This window comes from Arachis hypogaea, chromosome 11, assembly GCF_003086295.3.
Source record: "Arachis hypogaea cultivar Tifrunner chromosome 11, arahy.Tifrunner.gnm2.J5K5, whole genome shotgun sequence".
Taxonomy (NCBI): domain Eukaryota; kingdom Viridiplantae; phylum Streptophyta; class Magnoliopsida; order Fabales; family Fabaceae; genus Arachis; species Arachis hypogaea.
The window spans coordinates 141,643,152-141,664,298 of record NC_092046.1 but is presented as its reverse complement, the minus strand read 5'-3'; the positions used below and the strand labels follow the sequence as shown (position 1 = coordinate 141,664,298).

The following is a 21,147-nucleotide window of genomic DNA, read 5'->3' as shown; positions in this document are numbered from 1 at the left end:
GCAGCAGAAGATTTACGTCAAGCAAAGCTTTAGGTTGCAGCACGTTATATGTAGCGCGTGTATAATAAACGAGTGAGGAGAAGAAGGGAGCAGGTCTGGCCAATATTACTTGAATAACTTAGATGCAGTTTTTACATGTAGAGCAATAGAGCATTACTGAATTATGGAGAGTGTTAGGTAAACAATGACCATCTTGAACAACATGAACAACCACCAATCAAATAAAAATACACTAGATCCTAATTTAATGCTACTAATTAAATTTAAGATTAATTTAGTCTTTTAACCCTATTAATTCACATTGTTCAAAAATATTGTTGGTTACCTATATTTTTTCTTGAATTATTTATTTATTAGCTAATTTTCTGTTACCAATTTCTTGCACTCCTCTTTAAGGAAAGTTTAGCTTTGCTAAATCAAATTAAAAATAATTTTTAATAAACACAAGTAGCAACAATTACATTTAATAAAATAGTTTTTAAAATTTAAAAATATTATAAAAGACATAAATTTAAACATTAAATTTAAAAATTAGTTAATATATGAGGTTATATTAGACTTTTAAATTTTGAAAAGTTTTACCTTAGTTACTTTTAAAAGTATTTTGATCTTTTAAAAGTTGCAAGCACAAACACATAATCTTTTTTATTTACCAAACACGAAATAAAGAGTTTGTGCTTTTAAAAATACAAGCATTTCTTTAAAAAACTTTACCAAACTAAACCTAACTATTTTTTTTTTGTTGGAAAATTATTTGCTTTAGAACTTAGAAGATCTTTTTTTTTTTTTGTGGGAGTGGTGGGGGTGGTTTGGGAAAAATTGGACACCTTGATCATGTGTGCCAAAGCTTTAATAATTTTAATAGATTTACGGAGTTCATTGGATTTGATTTAAGATTTTAAGTATTAAAAAATCGGAAACTCTTAGGGACCAGCAAATATAATAAGATCTAACCATCATTCAACCAGCATGTGTTTTTATACCAGGACTGTCTCACGCGCTATTACAAACGACTTTCTCTCACGCTCCTCTCCAAAGAACTAGTCGGATATGCTCTTCGATGATCGTAGTTTCGTTGATAAAACTTGAGGCTTCACCTTTTACTCTTGGATAAAAATTTTCTTTTCTGTCACTCATTCCTTCTCAGCTGCAGAACAACGCAGAATTTCACTCTCTCGCTCCATGTCAATGATGGAATCAGTGTTAGAAGAATAGAATATTGAAGTAAGCAGTTTCTCCCTCTTCTAATTTCATGATTTTTGTAATGATTTTCATAGTACATCAATGAACACAATGATGATTATGATTATGAATTTCTGAGCTTACAAAGCATGCTATTTTTATTTTTCATAATAGAGTTTAAATTGAATGTACAGAATCCAAATTATACCTTATTCGATTTTGATTTTCATAATGCAACAATGCACAATTAACGCAAACCAACTGTTTGATGAAATGACTAAGACAGAAAATATAAAAAATATTAGTGTTTCTTGTTTGTTGTTTTGATTTTTCAGTGTAATTTAAGTTATGTACTGTTGTTGTCTTTTTATATTTCACCTAGTTTGGCCTCCTAACAAAATAATAATTTATTAATTTATATGTAATAAGTATAGAAATAAATAAGAAAAGAAAATAGATAATAAGACAAGATGCATGCTCAATGAAACTGATCTAACCTTAACTGCTAAGAATCCGAAGTAGAAGTAGAAGCATCAAATTTGTAATTATTCTATAACAATGAACATGTTCTATGATTTTCTTGGGGTTGGAGCTACATAATTTCCAAGGGTTCGAAAAGTGAGGCTAAGCTAGTTAATAGGTAGTGGTGTGTTTTATGTAGTTGTTTTGTTTTGGTTGGGTTTGTGATGCATTCAAATACAGTCTGTTGTTGTAGGGTCCTATTTTGTATTTTTTTTTTTTGTACAATTAGTTCCATAAAAGCCTAAAAGTAACTAAAGTAAAAAAATACCATCAATAGAGAGATGAACAAACAAATATTTGGAGAGATATATAGAGAGAGAATGAAAGAGATTAATATTTAGTATTTAGTAGTATGACATGTTTCTTATGATCTTATGACTCATGATGAGTAGTTATGGGATTCAAAAAAGTATGTTTTTTTTTTGACAAAAAATTGTATTCTAACTTTATAAACTAGTTAGTGTGTGTTTGGATTTAGGTTGGACAAACTAAAATTTGAATAGAAGTTATTTTGTAAAATTGATTTTGAGTAGAAGTGAGTTTGTGCTAACATAATTTATGTTTGGCAATTTTTACTAAAATTAATTTTGATAAAATAAATATTATTTGAATAATATTAGTTAAAATCACTTCTAGATAAATAATTAATTAATTATTATAAAAATATAATATTAAATTATAATATTATTTTTTTATATTTTTTTAGTATTTTTTATATAGTATTTTTTTATAGTATTCTATTTTAGTATATTATAATTTTTTATTAATATAATAAAAATTAATATTTATTTATAAAATAAAAAATAACATATAAAATTAATAATTTTTTAAATATTTTTTATAGTAAAAATTAATATTTATTTATTAATTAAAAATATATAAAATAACATATTTTAGTATTCTTTTTAAGTACTCTTAATAATCTTATTTTTATTATTATTTTAGGTTCTAATTTTTTAAAAGTTATATTTTTATTATTATTTATAATTAATTTTTTATTTTATTTATCATTTCTAATAAGAACAATAACACATATTATAAAAAATTAAAATAGTAAACAGTGCACAAAAATTAGAATAATTGTTTTAATATTCTCAGTATTTATTTAGAAAAAATTATGAAAAAACCAATAATAACTAGCAACAAACCTAAACCTAAGTTGCGTAAACGCAGAAGTTATAATTTCTTGCTTCTAGTAAATCAGCATTTTGGATGCAGAATCACGTTGGCGTGTTCAGAGAAGAAAAATTGCCAAACATTAAAAAATAGCGTTCAAAGCATTGAAACGCACTTTTATCCTCTTCAACGTGTTTCACAAACACACCCTTAGCAGTTAGAGAATGTTATAATATTGTATGAACATTAAACAGGGAACTATCTTTGTAATTTTATAGTTGTGTGAACTGTATTCAACTTAATTAACTTGCTTTAATGTGGAGTATCTTTCTTGGATTGATTTGAACTCTAAAAAATGGTAAAGATCTCCAGTAGATTATTTCAATTCTTAATTAACAAAAGGCTAATCTTTGAAGACATCAAAGAAACTCCAATTAGCAACAATAAAAAACAGTAGTTAATTTTATGTCCCAGCCAATTAGCAACAATTTATTAGAAGTTTGTTAAGGATTCTTATTTATGCAAAAGGGTTTTGTTGATTTATTCATTCAATACATTTTGCACTCACTTTAATGAGATTTTGCACACTTTACTCAGGATACTTTGCATCCATCTGAATGAAATTTTGCACACATAAATAAGACATTTTGCACCTACTTTAATCAGATTTTGCACATTTTACTCAGCACAGTTTGCATCCAATGTAATGATTTTTTGCACACATGAATCAGACAGTTTGTACCTATTTTAATGAGATTTTGCACACCTTACTCGTCACAGTTTGCACTCAGATTAATGAGATTTTGCACACATGACTTAACATAGTTTGCACCTACTTTAATGAGATTTTGTTTTACTATTTGATGTATGCTAACTTTTTTACAAGATGTGCCCAAAGTTGGCATGTGTTTTGGAACCATTGATGATGCAAATCAATTTTATCATAACTATGCCAAGCGGTTTTGTTACTAAGATAAGGTTTACCCGAAGAGTTGGTAAAAATAAGGTTCCTAAGAATCAAATGATCACTTGCAATAGGGAGGGAAAACGCAAGTCTAGAGTTTCACTAATAGAAATGACCAACCCTAGAATCAACTACAATTGCCCTGCAATGATTTCTATTAGGTTGAAGGTGTGTTTGGATCATTCACATCCTTGTGATTCAGAGATGGCAAAACTGTTGACACGTAATAGAGAGATGAGTATGCACATGTGTCGAGTCATTGAGAGAAATGACGAAGCAGGTGTGAGACTAAGCAAAACATATCAAGTGTTGGTGAGTGAAGCAGGGGTTTCTCTAAGATAAACTTAATGGAAAAAGATGTTAAGAACTATCTCAGCAGAAAGGTACGCAATGTTACATAAGAAATGGATGCTAGGGAGATATTGAAGTATTTTACACGAATGAAGGATATGAACTCTGATTTTTATTTTGATGTTGAACTTGATCAAAACAAGCGTCTCAAAACTATATTTTGGGTTGATGCTCGAAGTAGAGCAGCATATGAGTACTTCGGTGATGTAGTTTTGTTTGATACTACTTATAAAATCAATCGTTACGATATGCCATTTGGTTACGAAAGCAATAAATGAACAAAAATCAAAACTCATTAACCTTCACATTAACCTTGCAGAAGCATAACGCATCACTAGAAACGAAGGAGAATGGATAGAAAACTAAGAGATGTTGTTGTAGAGAGTAACGCCACTGCTATTGGAGACGCTACTGGAGATGGACAGCGAATTCAAGAATACTGATTCGTATTGAGCGTGTTCCAGCGCTGAGAGAGCAAAAAAGATAGCGACCAAGAGTGTAAAGGAGAGAGTGTGTGAAATTTTGGAGAAGAAGAAGAGCGTGTGGCAAAAGAAGTGAGTACACGCTCTCTGTATATTATTTGAACTTTATTTTATTTGAGGTATAAATATTAATGGTTGCAGATTAGATAGATAAATATTCATACAAAGTGTAATGTGTTAAATAATAATAATAATAATACAACTGTTGACGGAGAAATACCATTCTTCTAAGGATGATTGTTTTAGTCGGTCTCGAGGAAGTGGATCTTATGTTTGGAAGAGTATATGTCGAGCTTGGGATTTCCTAAAGGAAGGTTTTAGTTGGTGCATTGGGGATTTGGAACAGAACTTTTGGTTTTCTAAATGGAGAAGAGAGGGGCAACTGTGTCAGGAGATGGATTATGTTCACATTTCTGATTCGGATCTCAGGATCTTGGACCTTTGGTCATCTGGACAGTGGAACCTTGAGAATATCTATTCTCCTCTGAATCAGTCTCTGCAGAGCAACATTAATTCTTACAACCCAGATGTTCAAGCTGGTTCAGAGGTCGGTTGGTGTTGGACTGGTGCGGCCTCAAAGGTTTATGATGCTCATAGTGGTTATTTATGGCTCAGTAAGAAGATGTTTAGTTGGGAGGATAGGGGTAATTGGCTTTGGCTTTGGCGTCAACATGTTCCGGAAAAGCACAAATTTTTGGCCTGGCTATGTCTTCGGGAGGCTCTTCCTACTGCTGCATTTCGTTTTAGAAGGGGCATTTCGCACACGGATAGCTGTCCACGATGTTTCTCAAGTCAGGAGTCGGTTTTACATTGTATTCGGGATTGTCCAAAAGTCCAACTTGTTTGGCAAGCTTTAGGGATCTCCGATCAACCAGTGGATTTGATGAGTTGGTTCTTACATAATAGCAAACAGCGCCCCTTTAGATTCTTTTCTGGTCTCTGGTGGATTTGGTGTTCGAGAAACAACGAGATCTTTCATCCTCACGAGCATTGGACCACAGACAAGGTGATTGGTATGGCTTTGTCCTTAGAAAAGGAGCTCCGAAATATTTTTGAGTTGCAACGACTATCTATCCCCTCAACCATTAGTGGCTCTTGGATTCCCCCCTCAGTGGGTACCTTTAAGATTAATTGTGATGCTAGCTATCCTGGCAGTGGTGCTCGAGTTGGTTTTGCTTGTGTTAGCAGAGATTGGAAGGGAAGGTGGCAACGAGGCTGTCTGGGAACAATTGAGAGTCGTAGCATTTTGCAAGGAGAGTTGTTTGCTATTTGGAGAGGCTTTCTTTTAGCATGGGACTCGGGACAAAGAGACATTATATGTGAGACAGACTGTGTGGAGGCTTTTACTATTGTCAATAATTTACAAGATTGCTCTGGGTTTACTGATCCTTTGGTGTTAAAAATCCGAGATATCATGTCTTGGAAATGGCGTGCTGATCTTCGGTTGATCTTGAGAGATGCAAATACAGTAGCAGACATCATGGCAAAGACTGCAATGAGGACTATTTCTCCCCAAGTGGAGCTTCCATTGCCTTGGAAAGAGTTTGAGAGTAGTATTCAGCGGGACTGCCTTTCTTAAGCAGTTTCTTGTTTTTTTTCTTTCTTAGTTTTTGTTTATTTTTCTTTTAAGTCACCAAAAAAAAATAATAATAATAATAATAATAATAATAATAATATATACCCTCCAGCCTGCACAAGTTTTGATGTTCACTATTTTGTGTGTGTTTGGATTACTGTTTGTAAATGGAGGTTCGTATAAAATTAATTTTGTAAAATTGATTTTGATCAAAATTGAGTTGGTATTAATGTAGCTTATGTTTGGGAATTTTTATTCAAAATGGATTATAGTAAACTAAATATTGTTTGAATTACATTATTCAAAATTACTTTTAGATGAAAAATTACAAAAAAGAACATGAATTTAAATAATTATTTTATGTTATCTTATAATTTTATTTTAAATATTTAAATAAATTTTAATAATTTTTTAGTATTCTCAGTATTCTTTAGTACTCTAATAGGATTAATAGAATCATAATACAAAGTAAAAAAAATATTCCATAAAAAAAAATAACAATAATAAAAAAATAATAATATATATAAAAAAGTATTAAAAAAATATTATAAAAAGAACAATAAATATATGAATATAAAGAACATAATTGGTACATAGAATATAAAGTTCAATCCAACATGAAAAGATCAATAAAAAAGCTAAAATTTTTAACTTTTGGTAAACGTGGATTGAAGACAGAAATCACTTTTATGTTTACAAGATAAAATGTTGCCAAATATAAAGATAAAACATTCAAGAAACTCAAATGGGTTTCTCTGTCCTCCAACACAAATCCAAATATTGTTACGTGCTTAGGGAGATTTGCACTTCCATTTTAGAGATACTAAAATTTAATATCCGATCCCTTTATACATAGATAGCAATTTGATTATTGTCATATTGATAATATACATATATAATATCGCTACAGGTGGTAAGTTAGAGAGATAATAATTTAAAATTATTTTATTTAATTTAATATTTATAAATTAAAAATATTATTTATATATTAAAATTAATTATTAATATATTTATGTATAAATAATATATGTGTAGTTTAATTTATTTTTAATATATATTTATATTTTAATATGTATTTTATATTGGTAATTAATTTTAGTATACACATAGTATAGTCGATAATTTTATATAATATTTAAAATTATATATTTCTTACATCTAATATTATATATTTATTTTAAAAATTATTAATAAATATAAAATAAAACAACTTTAGACTTAATTAAGTTGGTTTTTATTGTTTCCTAAACAATTCTATTACAACAAATATTTGCATGCAGTTTAATAAACTGTATGTATGAAACTATGAGTCATATAAGTTGGATTTGGAGTTTCAATTTGTGTAAAAGATTAAAGAACCCGCCCTCCCCCTCTTTCATCTGTCTCTCAATCACAAAGTAAAAGAACCAGCGGCATATATATAAGATCTGTGGTTTCTTGGCCGCAAAGTAAGATGGCAGAACTGAGTTCCTTTTCATATATAGGTAATTAAACCACGCACTCTTCTAAACATATAATAATCTGTTGTTTTACCAACAAATTGGTCGTATATATACATAATAACTAGTCATTTGTGTGCGCGTGTGTAGGTAACATGATCTCAGTTCTCATGTTCCTCTCATATATGCTCCCAGACGCAAAAGGGTACACGTACTAATTAATATACTACTGATTCATTCTAATTTGAAGCTGAGATATTTAGATGGTGACATGCATACATCAGGGGAAGACTGCGATTCTGGATGTGGTGATGTTGGGTGCAGGTGCGTGCAGTTGTAGCTGTAACTCAATTAGCATTGGAAGGCGTCACTCGTATTAACGCCGTGGGTTTCATGGGTGCAGCCTTCAACATTCTTATGTATGGATCACCTCTTGCTGCCATGGTAATAATATCTCTCTATATATCTTTTCTCATAATAAAAAGCTTACCGATAGTCATATAATTAAAATTCTTTACTTAATTAAAATGCACACTAAAATTAAATTAAACTATATATATTTATACACAAAATATATAATATATAATAATTAATTTAATGGATAAAGTATATTTTTTGTCCCTAAAATTTGACAAAATTTTCAAAAATACTCCTAAGTTTTATTTTATTTCAATTTTGTCTAAAAAATTTTCAATTTTAATCAAATATACCTCTGACGGCTAATTTTTCAAAAAATTTAAGGCCAATTCAACAACAATTTCATACAAACAACCCTCAACACAAGCAAATCAAGCATAATTTTTATGCATTATTGTTAAATTGGTCTTAAATTTTTTGAAAATTTAGCCATCGAGAGTATATTTGATGCAAATCGAAAACTTTTAGAACAAAATTGAAACAAAATAAAATTTAGGGATATTTTTTAAACTTTTAACAAACTTTAGGTGCAAAAATTATACCTTACTCTTAATTTAATAGTTAATTTTTTATATATACATAACATTTTTGTTATTACATAATATTTTTAATATGATGTAATAAGACTACTTTTAATATATATAAAATAATATTATATAATCAGCAAATATCATTATTTTTATTAGCAATAATTTGTACTATTTGCAGTAAATTTACACACACAAAATATATATAGTTTACATTTATATTTACAAGAATTTTATACACATAAATCAATAATACAATTTGTATCTACATTTTTTAGAATTTATACATATGAATTAGTAAAATTTACTTGTTAAAGATAATTTAGTGTTTGTATTGGTTAAATAATAACAAAAAATACTAAAAATGACTGACACTCAAAAATTTTTCATAAAAAATGCTCAAGAACCATCAAAATTTATTATATTTTATCATTATTTTTAACTATTAATTCAAGGTTTTTAATAGTCTAATAATTCAATAATATATATTTAATTCATATTTTTAAATATTAATGAATAATAATTACGGACAAATACTGGTGCTCTAATATTCCTCGTATATATGCTACTTCAATTCATGTTTTTTTTTTTTTTTTCAGTCAACTATACCTCTTGATGCTTAATCTTAGAATAAATTTTTATAGAATAATATGGATAATGCAATAAACAAAGAATATCATGATGGTGTTCTCACAGATTTTAAATTGCAAGCGCTAATGATCACTCTACATTTATTTAATTATTTACACCATCATATTAGAGCCTTTCATCACTTCATGTCTTCATCGAGCACGTGATAAGGCAAACAGGTTGTCACCAAATCTATATAGACAGAGCTGATCATAGTGGGCTCACTAATCCGATATCATTCATGGTACCCAACAATAATAGATTCCAAGATCCGCATTTAATAATTCATGCATGGTGCAACTCCTGTCTCTGTCCCCCTCCCACATACACGCACCTTCATCCTATAACGTAGCTTTGACTTCATTTCAGACAAGACAAATATGTATAGCTATACTCGATTAACATCTTATCGACAAATTTGTGTGTTATTTTACATATTTTTAATATATATTTTATATAAATGATTATTTTATGTTGAATTTTAGTCTATACGTATTATGGTTGATTTTTTTTTTTTATTTCCCATTAGGGATAATATATATGTGTATGATGATGATCAAAATCCTTTATTTGACATACTTTCACTATAAGACCTAATATTTTTGGAAAATATTAAGGAGTCAATATTTTAAGCAGAAAAAAAGTAAAAAAATTAACTAATATTAATTTAAATATAAAATGAAAATAGAAAATCACCTAATATTTTTCAATATGTAGTGATATAATATAACTAGTTAACTACAACTTTTTCTTCAACCAGGAGAAAATAAACAACGTTATATATTCTTTTTATTTTCTTTTCCTTTTTCTGGACTGAAATTTCTGTTCTATCTTAAAATTTACAAAAACTAGTGTTTTGAAAAAAGATTGAAAGGCCAAGGCCCCGCCCAACACAATGTGAGCCACCCATTTAAAGTTTTACGTCCATTTGGATCGGCCCATAAAACCTTACAAGACCAAAAATTATCACAGGATAATCTCACCAAGGAACCGATCAAAGAGTAAGTTAAAGCACTAATACAAAATCCCTAATCTCTCACTCTGATTAAAAAAAAAAAAAAGCACTAATACAAGCAAATAAGAGATTTGTTAGCCTCTATCAAACTGCATCAGAACTAAGGTTCTGAAAATCGGTTCGAATCGGTCGAACCATAAATCAATAAGAATTTTAAATTAATAAAAAATTATAATTGTCTTTTGGAAAATTATGATTGGATTGTCGAATTGTAATCCTGGTTCGGATTTTATGTGCCATGAATCCTACGTCCAGTCTCCACCACAAATCATGGTGGAATTTTCACTATAATCCATTGATTACAAACATCAATATTATTGAATTACAACTTAATTCAACTAGTATCTATCCCTAAGCTTTCTTCCCCAAAGCTTAGCTCCCAAAGTGCTGTCCCAATATGGAAGGGGAATCCTAACAGATTCAAACTTACCAAGTGCTAACCCAACTTGTCAAGGAGAACTATTCTTAGTTCAATCTTCAAATTACACAAGAATATAGTGGCTCTTTTGCATCACTCTTGTCTTTTCTCTCTTGGCTTTTACAACTCACATGATTAGCCTTTTTTTCTCAAAACAGAAAATGACACAAGACAGCCATAACAATGAAAATCAGAAATTAAGCTTGAGTAGAAGAAAAAGATTTTAGCTCAATAGTTGAGATGATGCTCTGAGTTTATGCTTTCTTTTTCTTGTCTTCAAATGTTGGAATGAGGTTGGTTATATATCTTCAACTTGCCTTCAATTTTGCCTCTTCCATTTTCTTGTCCCAACTGCCCGTTGGAGCTGTCTCAGCTGGCATGTAGTCCTTGTTCCATTTTGCTCCACTTTTTTTGCTAGTTGAGGAACCTGTCCACCATCTCTGTTGTCCTTTGCTTTGCTTTCTTCCTTAGCATGCACTCCTTTTTCATTTTGCTCCATTTCCCTTGCTGTTCGAGAAGCTTACCACTACCTCTGCTTCTGCATTCTTGTAATTTTTGTGTTTTGCTCTCCCACTATCTGAATTCAGCTTTACTGATGTCCTTGGAGCGGTGGTAGTGTCCCAACTGTCCTTGGTGTGTTGTTTATTCCTTTTTCTTCTAGCTGTTCTGCTTTGATCATGATGTAGACAGCTGCCCTTTTTCTTTTATCAAATGCATAGCCTTTTATTTTTGTTGAACTGTGCTATGTTAGAGTGCATTGGACTTGTGCATTCACTTGAAGCACCAAGGGAATTGAATAAACCAGTTACATTGTTTGGCTGTGAAAATTAGTAATGGGCCCATAACAATAAAACACACATTAAACACTATTAGGCTTTTAACCCAACCAATATTTGTCATCATTTGTGTTCCTGGCGAGATGAAGCTTCCGAAGTGTGATCGGCTACCAACTCCGTCAGAGGCTCGGAAGTACTTCTCCTTGGAACTTGAAGACCTCGGCGCGGGACCTGCAAAAAGGACTCCGACGCCCAAGTTAGTGCTTGGTGATATAAATTTCAATAAAGGAAAATAAGAGTGAGCTATCGACGTTGTTTTCTCAGTAGCTTGTTATCTCTCTTTTTCACTTGCCCCAGACGAGGTTATCTCGTCTGTTTAAATAGACTGTATCGTAGTGAACGTTTGAGTAGTGTTCCAATTTTTAGGGTTTGTTATCGAGGATCAGTATATTTGGTTAAGTACGAGATTCTTGGTGCTTGTGACGAGTTTGACTTGTTCTCGGTTGTGAGGTTGTTAGCCGAGGATATCGGTAAGGTACACAGCCCCCAAGCTCGGCATGGGAAACATGTTGAGCTTTCTATATCCTCAGCCTTCTTGTTTGGATGGGTTTAGTTCCTGGGTAGCCCCCAAGCTCAATGTTTTTCTTTGGCTGGGCTTGCGTGGTATGGGCTTTTGGTGCTGGGCTTTCGCAAATGCTTGTTGTTCTGTGTGGTGGTTTTTTGTTATTTTGTTGTGTTTTTTTTTTTCGAAAGTGGGGTCGCATGAGTGGTGTAGTTAATAGGGAGTGGGGGGAGTTTTGTGGGATAGTGTGTCAGAGTAACTCACTGTCCCCTGTCCGTTTGGCTTCTTTGGAGTTTGGCTTTTGAGTGGCAGAATGAGCAAAAAAGGTAAGTTCTTTTGCTCCCTGTACTTTTCTGTTGTTTGTCTTCTTCTCTCTCTATGGGAAAGAAAGGGGTTGTGGTAAATGTTAATGACCCTTATAGTTGGGTTGATAGTGATGTTAAGTCGCGGGTGTCTATGTTTGATACTGTGAAAATGCTTTCGCAATTAAATAGTGCTAGGTGGGTCAGGGGTGGGGATAGCTTAAAAGTGAGGTTTTTGCCTTGTGGTAGAGATGATAAGGTCTGTGAGAAGAGGGATGATTGGTCTTACTTATATGTTTATACATGCATTTTGACTGAGCTTGGGGTTCGTTTCCCTTTCACTGATTTCGAGTGTGGTGTACTGTCACTGTTGAACTGCGCCCCTACGCAGCTGCATCCTAATTCATGGGCCTTCGTTCGTGCCTTTGAGTGCCTGATGGAGTATTTGGGGTGTTATCCTTCGTTGGGGGTATTCTTTTCGTTGTTCCAGGCAAAAGGGGGGTTGGGTTAATTTAAGTAGTCATCCGGGGCGGGCTATCTTCAGTTTGTACAAGTCCTCGTTTAAGGACTTTAAGGAAATGTTTGTTAAGGTTCAGGTTTGTGAGGATTGTTATCCGTTCTATCTTGATTTTCTGATAGAGGAGAGGTTTCCCGTGTTTTGGTCGGCTGAGCCTAGGCAAGTATTGGAGTGCGAGGAGAGGGTTAGGAATGAGGATTATATTATTGATTTTTTTATTTCGGCGATGTCTTCTGCTGAACTACTTTCGATTCCTGCGCTGTTGAGGCTTGAAGGGGATAGGGAGGCTTTAGATGAGTATTTAGGTATATTTTATGTTTTTGTGTTTTTCTGATTTCTTATCATTCGACGTTTTTTACCTTTGTTTTGTTATGACCTTAGGTGAGAAGGCATCGACTTTGACGACTGCTAACCTTAAGGCCTTCGTCAATAAGGCTAAGAAAAAGGAGAAAGAGGGTTCCGCAACTAGCGTGGTGAAGGAGAAAGTTGGGTCGGTTGAGCAGAAGATTCCCCTGAAGAGGAAAAGGGGTGGAGGTCCTACGAAGATTGTGGATTTGACCGACCAACAAGAGGACGAAGTTTTGTTTTCGGCTGATGAGATTAAATCGGCGTATGACAGTCAACTTGTTCTGCACGGCTATAAGGATGGTCCGAAGAATTCTATATGGTCGGCCTCGTATCCTTTTATGGCATTGGCTGATGAGGTTGCTCAAGTTGATGCTGATGTGAAGACTATTCACGAGGCTGGGAAGATAGGGGTTGCTCGCTATCTGCAGGTTAGTTGGTAGTTGTGTTTGTTTGCATTTTGTTTTGTATTTTAATGTGTTTTGTTTGTCTTTTCTTTTTGGTAGGTTATTGGTACTCGACTGCTGTCTATTGGGCGAACGTCCGAGCTTGATGCCATATTGGATGCTGACAATCTTGTTGCTATGAAGAAAATGAAAGAATCTTTGCAGGATAGAGATTTGAAGTTAGAGAAACTGAAGGCCGAGTTGAAGAGCTCTAGGGAGAAGGCGAAGGTATCTGATGCCGAGGTTAAGAAGGTGAAAGTAGATATGGAGGCGACTCTTGCCGAGAATGAGGGGTTGAAGGCAAGAGTTGTTGAGCTTCAGGAAGAGGTGTTAGTTGCGTTCACAATGGGTTTTGATCGTGCTATTGCCCAACTTGGTGTGGTTGCTCCCGAAGTTGATGTTAATTTGTTGGTTGTGACAAATATTGTAAGTGATGGTCGTTTGGTTGATGATGGGATCTCGGCCAGGAATCAGGACGAGAGTGTGTCGGTTGAGAAAGGTGGAGATTAGAGGACTTGTTTATATTCTGTGTGACTGTTGCTGTGTGGAACTTTATTTGCTTAATAGTTTGTACCCAATAAGAGGGGTGTAGATTGTTTATTTTGTATTTTGTTTGACTTGTATGGATAGTTTGCCCATAGAGGGTTTCATATTGGTATGCGCATATATATTGTAAGATATTTGTTTATTGTATTTTGATTGATATACATAGGTATGATATGGGGTGGGGGACCTCATTAAAACCTCTCCAAGAAAAACCCAGTGTGGGAAAAACCTTGTGAGTAGGAAAAAGAGTGTCTCTCCTTGCCCATATAATGTTTAAGATAATAAGACTTTAATGACGATACATTCCATATTCCAGGGACATTGGTTCCTTGTAGGGTTTGGAGTTTGTATGCTCCTTTGTCGAGTATTTTTATAACTCGGTAAGGCCCTTCCCATGTTGCGGCAAGTTTTCCGTGGGATTGTGGCTTTCTCGCTTCTTCTGTTCGTCGTAGGACTAGATCATGCTCGGCGAACGTTCTGGGCTTGACCAATCTGTTGTACTTTCATTGTGTTATTTGTTGCATAGCTTTGTGCCTTAGTTCAGCTTTAGTTTTGTCTTCCTCGATAGTGTCCAGCTCTATCTGTCTGGTGTTGGCATTGTCGGTTGCTTGTGCATTTGCCGTCCTTCTTGATGTGACGGCAATTTCGACCGGGATTACTGCGTCCGCTCCGTAGACAAGTCGGTAAGGTGTCTCTTGTGTTGTGGATTGCTTGGCTGTGTTGTAGCTCCATAGAATTTCCGGCATTAGATCGGCCCATTCTCCTTTTGCCTCGCCGAGCTTCTTTTTGAGTGCGGTTAGAATTACTTTGTTTGCAGCCTCGGCGAGTCCGTTTGTTTGTGGGTGTTCTACTTATGAAAAATCATGTTTAACCTGAAAACCCTGTAAGAAATCTGCCAGGTTTTGGTCGGTAAACTGCCGACCATTGTCAGTTATAATGGCTTGAGGTATGCCGAAACGACAGATAATATTTTTTCATATAAAAGATCGTATTGGCCCCTATTTTTTCCAATGGCATGGCTTCGATCCATTTTGAGAAGTAGTCGATTGCTACAATTAAATATTTTACCTGGCCGGGGGATTTGGGGAGCGGACCGAGTATATCGAGCCCCCATTTATCGAATGGCCAGCTTACCTCCGAGGTGTGCAGCAGCTTGGCCGGGTTGTGTATTAGTGGTGCGTGCTTTTGGCAGCTATCACATCTTCGTACTTTGTTGATACAATCCTTTCTCATCGTCGGCCAATAGTATCCGGCTCGTGCTATCTTTGATGCTAAGCTCATTCCTCCAGTATGGTTACCACATACCCCTTCATGAGTTTCGTTAATGGTGACTTTTGCTTTTTCCGTGCTTAGGCATCGTAATAGTGGTTGTGAGAAATCCCTTTTGTATAGGTCGGTTCCGATTAGCGTGAAAGATGCTGCCCTTCTTTTAAATGTTCTGGGGTCCTTAATTGTTGCTGGCATGCTTCCCGTTTGTATATAGCTTTTATATGGTGTCCTCCAGTCCTGATCCTGCGAGATAGATAATACTTTTTTGCTGCTGAAACTTGGTTCAGCGAGGGTTCGTTGAGATATAATAGATTCGTGCATGTTTTTCCTTGTTGTTGCTAATTTTGATAATGCACATGCTCGGGTGTTTTGTTCCCGAGCTATATGTGTAATTTTTATTGAATGGAATTATGGCATGAGGTCTGTTACCATTGTATGATATTTTTCTAATAGGTTATCTTTTACCTGAAAATGTCCTGTTACTTGTTGGACGACGAGCTGTGAGTCACAATAGACTTGGAGATGAGTTATGTTCAGCGATTGTGCTAGTTGTAGTCCTGCGAGCAATGCCTCATATTCGGCTTGATTATTGCTTGTTTGGAATGTGAATCTGATTAACTGCTCGGTTTGGAGCTCGTGTTTGTTGGTTAGGTATACTCCTGCTCCTGATCCTTCTGCATTTGAGGCGCTGTCTACATACAATTCCAGATATAGTCTTGGTTTGTTTGGTCCGTCAATTCTGCTAGAAAGTCGGCTAAGAACTGAGCTTTGACAGCTGGCCTCGGTTCATAGATGATGTCGAATTCTGAGAGTTCTATGGACCATTTGGTGAGTCTACCTGAGACCTCGGGTCTTGTGAGGATTTGTCACAGTGGTTGGTTTATTTTGACAATTATTTGGTTGCTTTGGAAATAATGCTTTAACCTTCTCGCTGTTAGTATCAGTGCGTAGGCTAGCTTTTCTGTTGGTGGACATCTTAGTTCCGCATTTTGCAGTGACTTACTGACAAAGTACATTGGCTCTTGGTTGCCCTTGGCTTCTGTCACGAGTACCAAGCTAACAGCGTTTGAATTAACTGCTAGATATAAGAGTAGGGGTTTACCTGGGCTTGGTTTCTGCAGGATTGGGGGAGAGGATAACATTGTCTTTAGTTTTTGAAAAGCTGTTTCGCAATCTGTGTTCCAGTTAAATTGTGTTTGCTTCTTAAGTGCATGGAAGAAGTGTTGGGAATGTGTAGATATTGCTGGTATGAAGCGGGATAGTGCGGCTAGTCTCCCGTTTAGTTGTTGAATTTCCTTTATTGATCGAGGACTCCTCATGTTGATTATCGCATCACATTTCTCGAGATTTGCTTCAATTCCTCTTGCTGTTAGCATAAAGCCGAGGTCAGTGTTGACTCCAAAAGCACATTTTTCCGTATTGAGTCTCATGCTGTGCTTTCTTACCTGATTGAATACCTCTTCTAGGTCAGTGTCATGAATGTGGTCTTGTTGAGACTTGACGACCATGTCATCGACATATACTTCCAAGTTTCTTCCTATTTGTTTGCTGAAAACCTTATCCATCAGTCATTGATAAGTAGCACCTGCATTCTTAAGTCCAAAGGGCATAACTTTATAACAATAGTTTCCTAGTTCAGTTATGAAAGCTGTTTTGTCCTTATCTTTTGGGTGCATTAGAATCTGGTTGTATCCTGAGTATGCATCTAGGAAACTCAAAATATTATATCCTGATGCATTATCTACCAGTTTGTCTATGCATGGGAGTGGATAGGCGTCCTTAGGACATGCTTTGTTTAAGTTAGTGAAATCTACACACATTCGCCACTTACCTGATGCTTTTCTTACCATTACGACATTCGAGAGCCATGTTGTAAACCGCAGCTCTTCTATGAAACCTGCTCATAAGAGTTTCTGGGTTTCTTCCAGGCATGCTGCTCGTTTCTCATCACCCATGTTTCGCTTCTTTTGTGCTATTGGCCGAGCTTTTGGATCAATTTGTAGCTTGTGGCGTATAAGGCCGGGGTCAATTCCGGGCATGTCCACGGGCGACCAGGCAAATAGGTCGGCATTAGCCCGAAGTATGTTGATGATTCGTTGTTTGGTTCCTGAAAGAAGAGAACAACTTATATAAGTAAAGTGGTTGTCATTGTTATCCAATTGTACCTTTTCGAGGTCGTCTGTTGGTGCGGGCCTGTCTTGAAGATCTTCTCTAGGATCGAGGTCAGCGACGCCGACGATGTTGGCGACGTCATATGTTTCCTTGCTGGTATTGCCGTTTTGATTGTTTTCCGATTTCATCCTCAGACTGTTGTTGTAGCATTTCCAAGCTTCAATGTGGTCGGAGTGTACATAGCTATTTGGTCCCCCTGTGCCTGAAATTTAACACAAAGATGGATGGTTGAAACAATAGCTCCGAAAGAATTTAAAAAAGGCCTGCCTAATATAATATTGTACGGACTGCTGCAGTTAACAACTAAGAATTGTATGTCCTTGGTTTTACTCAGGGGATGGTCTCCAATTGTTATCTGTAACCATACGCTGCCGAGTATGGATACACGTTCTCCCAAGAATCCGACTAGCTCTCCGAAGGATGGTAGCAAGGCTTGCTCACTGAGCTTCATTTTTTGAAGGTGGAATAGAACAACACGTCCGCGCTGCTGCCGGGATCGAGTAGGACTTTCTTTACGAGAAGATCTCCCGCTTGGACTGAGATTACTACTGGGTCGTCCAGGTTGTCTGACCTTGCTTGATAGTCAGATTGTTTGAAAGATATGTTCGGCGTCCGAGGTTTGTGGGCTATTAACTCACTTGTTTGTTGCATTGTTAACATCTCTCAGAACCGACGTTTGCGTGCCGAGCTGGTCTGGCCGCTGCTTGCGAATCCCCCTGATATGCAATTTATAACTCCTCTTGGTGGCGGAGGTTGTGTTCTGGGTTTGTCTGGTGTGTTCGGCCTCCGCTCTGGGCGTCTGTCATGGTGGTCCTCTGAAACTGGTCTGGTTTTGCTTATATATTTGTCCAGTTGTCCCTATCTCGCTAATCTTTCGAGGAGGTCTTTGGTAATGACGCATTCATCAGTGGTATGCCCGAACTTCTGGTGAAAGGCGCAGTGTTTTGATTTGTCGACGAACTTCTGGTCTTGATATGAGCCGGCTCTGCTTGGCGATTTGATGAGCTTATTGTGTAGTATTTCCTTTAGGATGTCCTCCCTTCTCGTGTTAAATCTTGTATATGAGTCAAATTTCGGGGTTAATTTGAAAGGCCTCTTGGGTTCCTTTGTTTGAAATTTGTCGTCTTCTCTTCGTGATGGTTGTTTCTCGTTTCTCTGAGTTTCACGCAGCTCCTCAATTTCGATTTGTCCTGTTGCTTTGTCTCAGAACTCTTCCAATATTTTTGGTTTTGCGATGGCTATGGCCTCTTGGAATTTCCCCGGTCGGAGGCCGCTCTTCAGGGTGTGGAGCTGTACTTCGGGGTTGAGGTCAGGGATTTCCATGGCGGCCGTAGTGAAGCGCATCATATAGTCTTTCAGGCTTTCATGTTGTCCTTGTCTTATTGTGCTGAGGCAGTCCGAGTCCCTTACATAGATCTTTGAGGCTGCAAACGGGTTAATGAACAGCTTAGAGAAGTCGTCAAAACTGGTTATCGATCCTGCAGGTAAGTTAGAGAACCATAATAACGCGGCACCATCTAAAAAAGTTGGAAAAGACCGGCACAGAATAGGATCGGAATCACTGTTCAGGAACATCATAGATTCAAATTTTGTTACGTGGACTTTAGGATCTCCGATCCCTTTATATGGTGCCAGAGTCATAGGGAGTGTGAAGTTTTGAGGCATTTTAAAGCTCATAATTTCTTCAGAAAAAGGGTTAGCACGTCGTCTCCCTGTTTTCAGGGGGGGTTCCCCCGTTTTTTCATTGGATTCTGACTGGTGCTCCTCGCGCTGTTCGGTGTTCGTTTCTTTGTTGACATTCTTCTTTTCGCCTCCATTTTGTAATGTAGCTAATAGCTCGGCCATGCGTTGATTTTCTGCTAGCAAAGCGGCGTTGGCCGCCATCAGATCAGTATTGGACCGAGAATGTGGCTGGGTATCCGACTGATCTGTCATGCTTCGGTTTCTGAAAAGAAAAACAAAGCACGGACTGTGTGAGAGAATGCTATTACTGGAAATAGAAAAGGAGGGGGTTAATTAAATCCGGCCCCACGGTAGGCGCCAAATGTTCCTGGCGAGATGAAGCTTCCGAAGTGTGATCGGCTACCAGCTCCGTCAGAGGCTCGGAAGTACTTCTCCTTGGAACTTGAAGACCTCGGCGCGAGACTTACAAAAAGGACTCCGATGCCCAAGTTAGTGCTTGGTGATATAAATTTCAATAAAGGAAAATAAGAGTGAGCTATTGACATTGTTTTCTCAGTAGCTTGTTATCTCTCTTTTTCACTTTCCCCAGACGAGGTTATGTCGTCTGTTTAAATAGACTGTATCGTAGTGAACGTTAGAGTAGTGTTCCGGTTTTTAGGGTTTGTTATCGAAGATCAGTATATTTGGTTAAGTACGAGATTCTTGACGCGTGTGACGAGTTTGACTTGTTCTCGGTTGTGAGGTTGTTAGCCGAGGATATCGGTAAGATACAATTTGTTTGCCCAAAATCAAATTAAGCTCAACGGTATGGATTACTTAAGATTGAGAGCTCTTCAATTCATTTCACATTAAGAAAACACTAATACATAATCGGTTAAAGTATCACAAAGTATTTGCGAGAGAAAATTGATACTAAAAGAACACATTTCTCATAAAATCATCATATCAAATGAACAGCATTGCCTCCAGGGCACCAGCTAGAGGGTTGGTTAGTTGTTTCGTAATTTAAACATGTGCAAGCATAGTTAACTGCCAAAAAAGGGATTAGATATATAGGAGAAAATGAAAAGAAGAAAAGGGTATGTTGGAAAGGTACTGCTCACGTTGTGTTAGGTGTGGCGCATGTAAACTCGATGAGGCCAACAAACATATCTAAATAAAATGCATCTTATTAGCTGAATTGATGCATTTACAGGTAGAACCTTTTAATACAATAATGCCTCTGCCCCCTAAAGCCACAACTGCTTCCGATACTTACGCTCTTGGCATCACTATTCACTACTATACTCAACTTCATTATATTTCCGACTTTGGGACTCATCAATTTAATACCCAAAGACGGGAGTGAAGTACTCACTGCATGCATGTTCCTATTTTGTTTGTATGTATATATTGCCGAGAGAAAAGTTAAGTAGTCAACATTTTTATTTTATTTTATTAATCTTGCACATGAGTTAACAACTTAACATTAACTATTTTTTTTTACTAGAATATTAGTTCTTTAGTATTTTCCTATGTAATAATAATAAGGGAGCCACTCCAATAAAGACATAAAAAACGTCTTTTTAAAAAAAATATTTTTTAATAATTAAAATTATATATTTTTTAATAATTAAAATTTAATACATATAATCGATTAAATCGTGTTATTTTTGTCAAAATTAGACCAGACAAATTAATTTGACCAAAAAATGGTGAATCAAATTTTGATTCGGTCTAAATTAATATTATTTTTTATAAAAAATGACTACAATATTCCTATCATAGAAAATGACTAAAATACTATATATATATATATATATATATATATATATATATATATATATATATATATATAAAACTCTAAATCCTAACTCTACGACGACAGAGAAGAAAAGAGTTAGAGTTCTC

The 21,147-nt window shown here is 35.4% G+C and overlaps 1 protein-coding gene across 1 annotated transcript; it reads right to left on the bottom strand.

The window, feature by feature from the left end:
• Positions 1 to 14,636: 14,636 nt before the first annotated feature.
• LOC140176254 (uncharacterized) lies at positions 14,637 to 16,967 on the bottom strand. The gene is made up of 5 exons (XM_072206194.1): positions 16,505 to 16,967; positions 15,868 to 16,094; positions 15,439 to 15,645; positions 15,268 to 15,325; positions 14,637 to 14,980 (listed from the first exon to the last, which is right to left on the bottom strand). The coding sequence occupies exons 1-5, from the start codon at positions 16,965 to 16,967 to the stop codon at positions 14,637 to 14,639; spliced, it is 1,299 nt and encodes a 432-aa protein (XP_072062295.1).
• Positions 16,968 to 21,147: the final 4,180 nt, after the last annotated feature.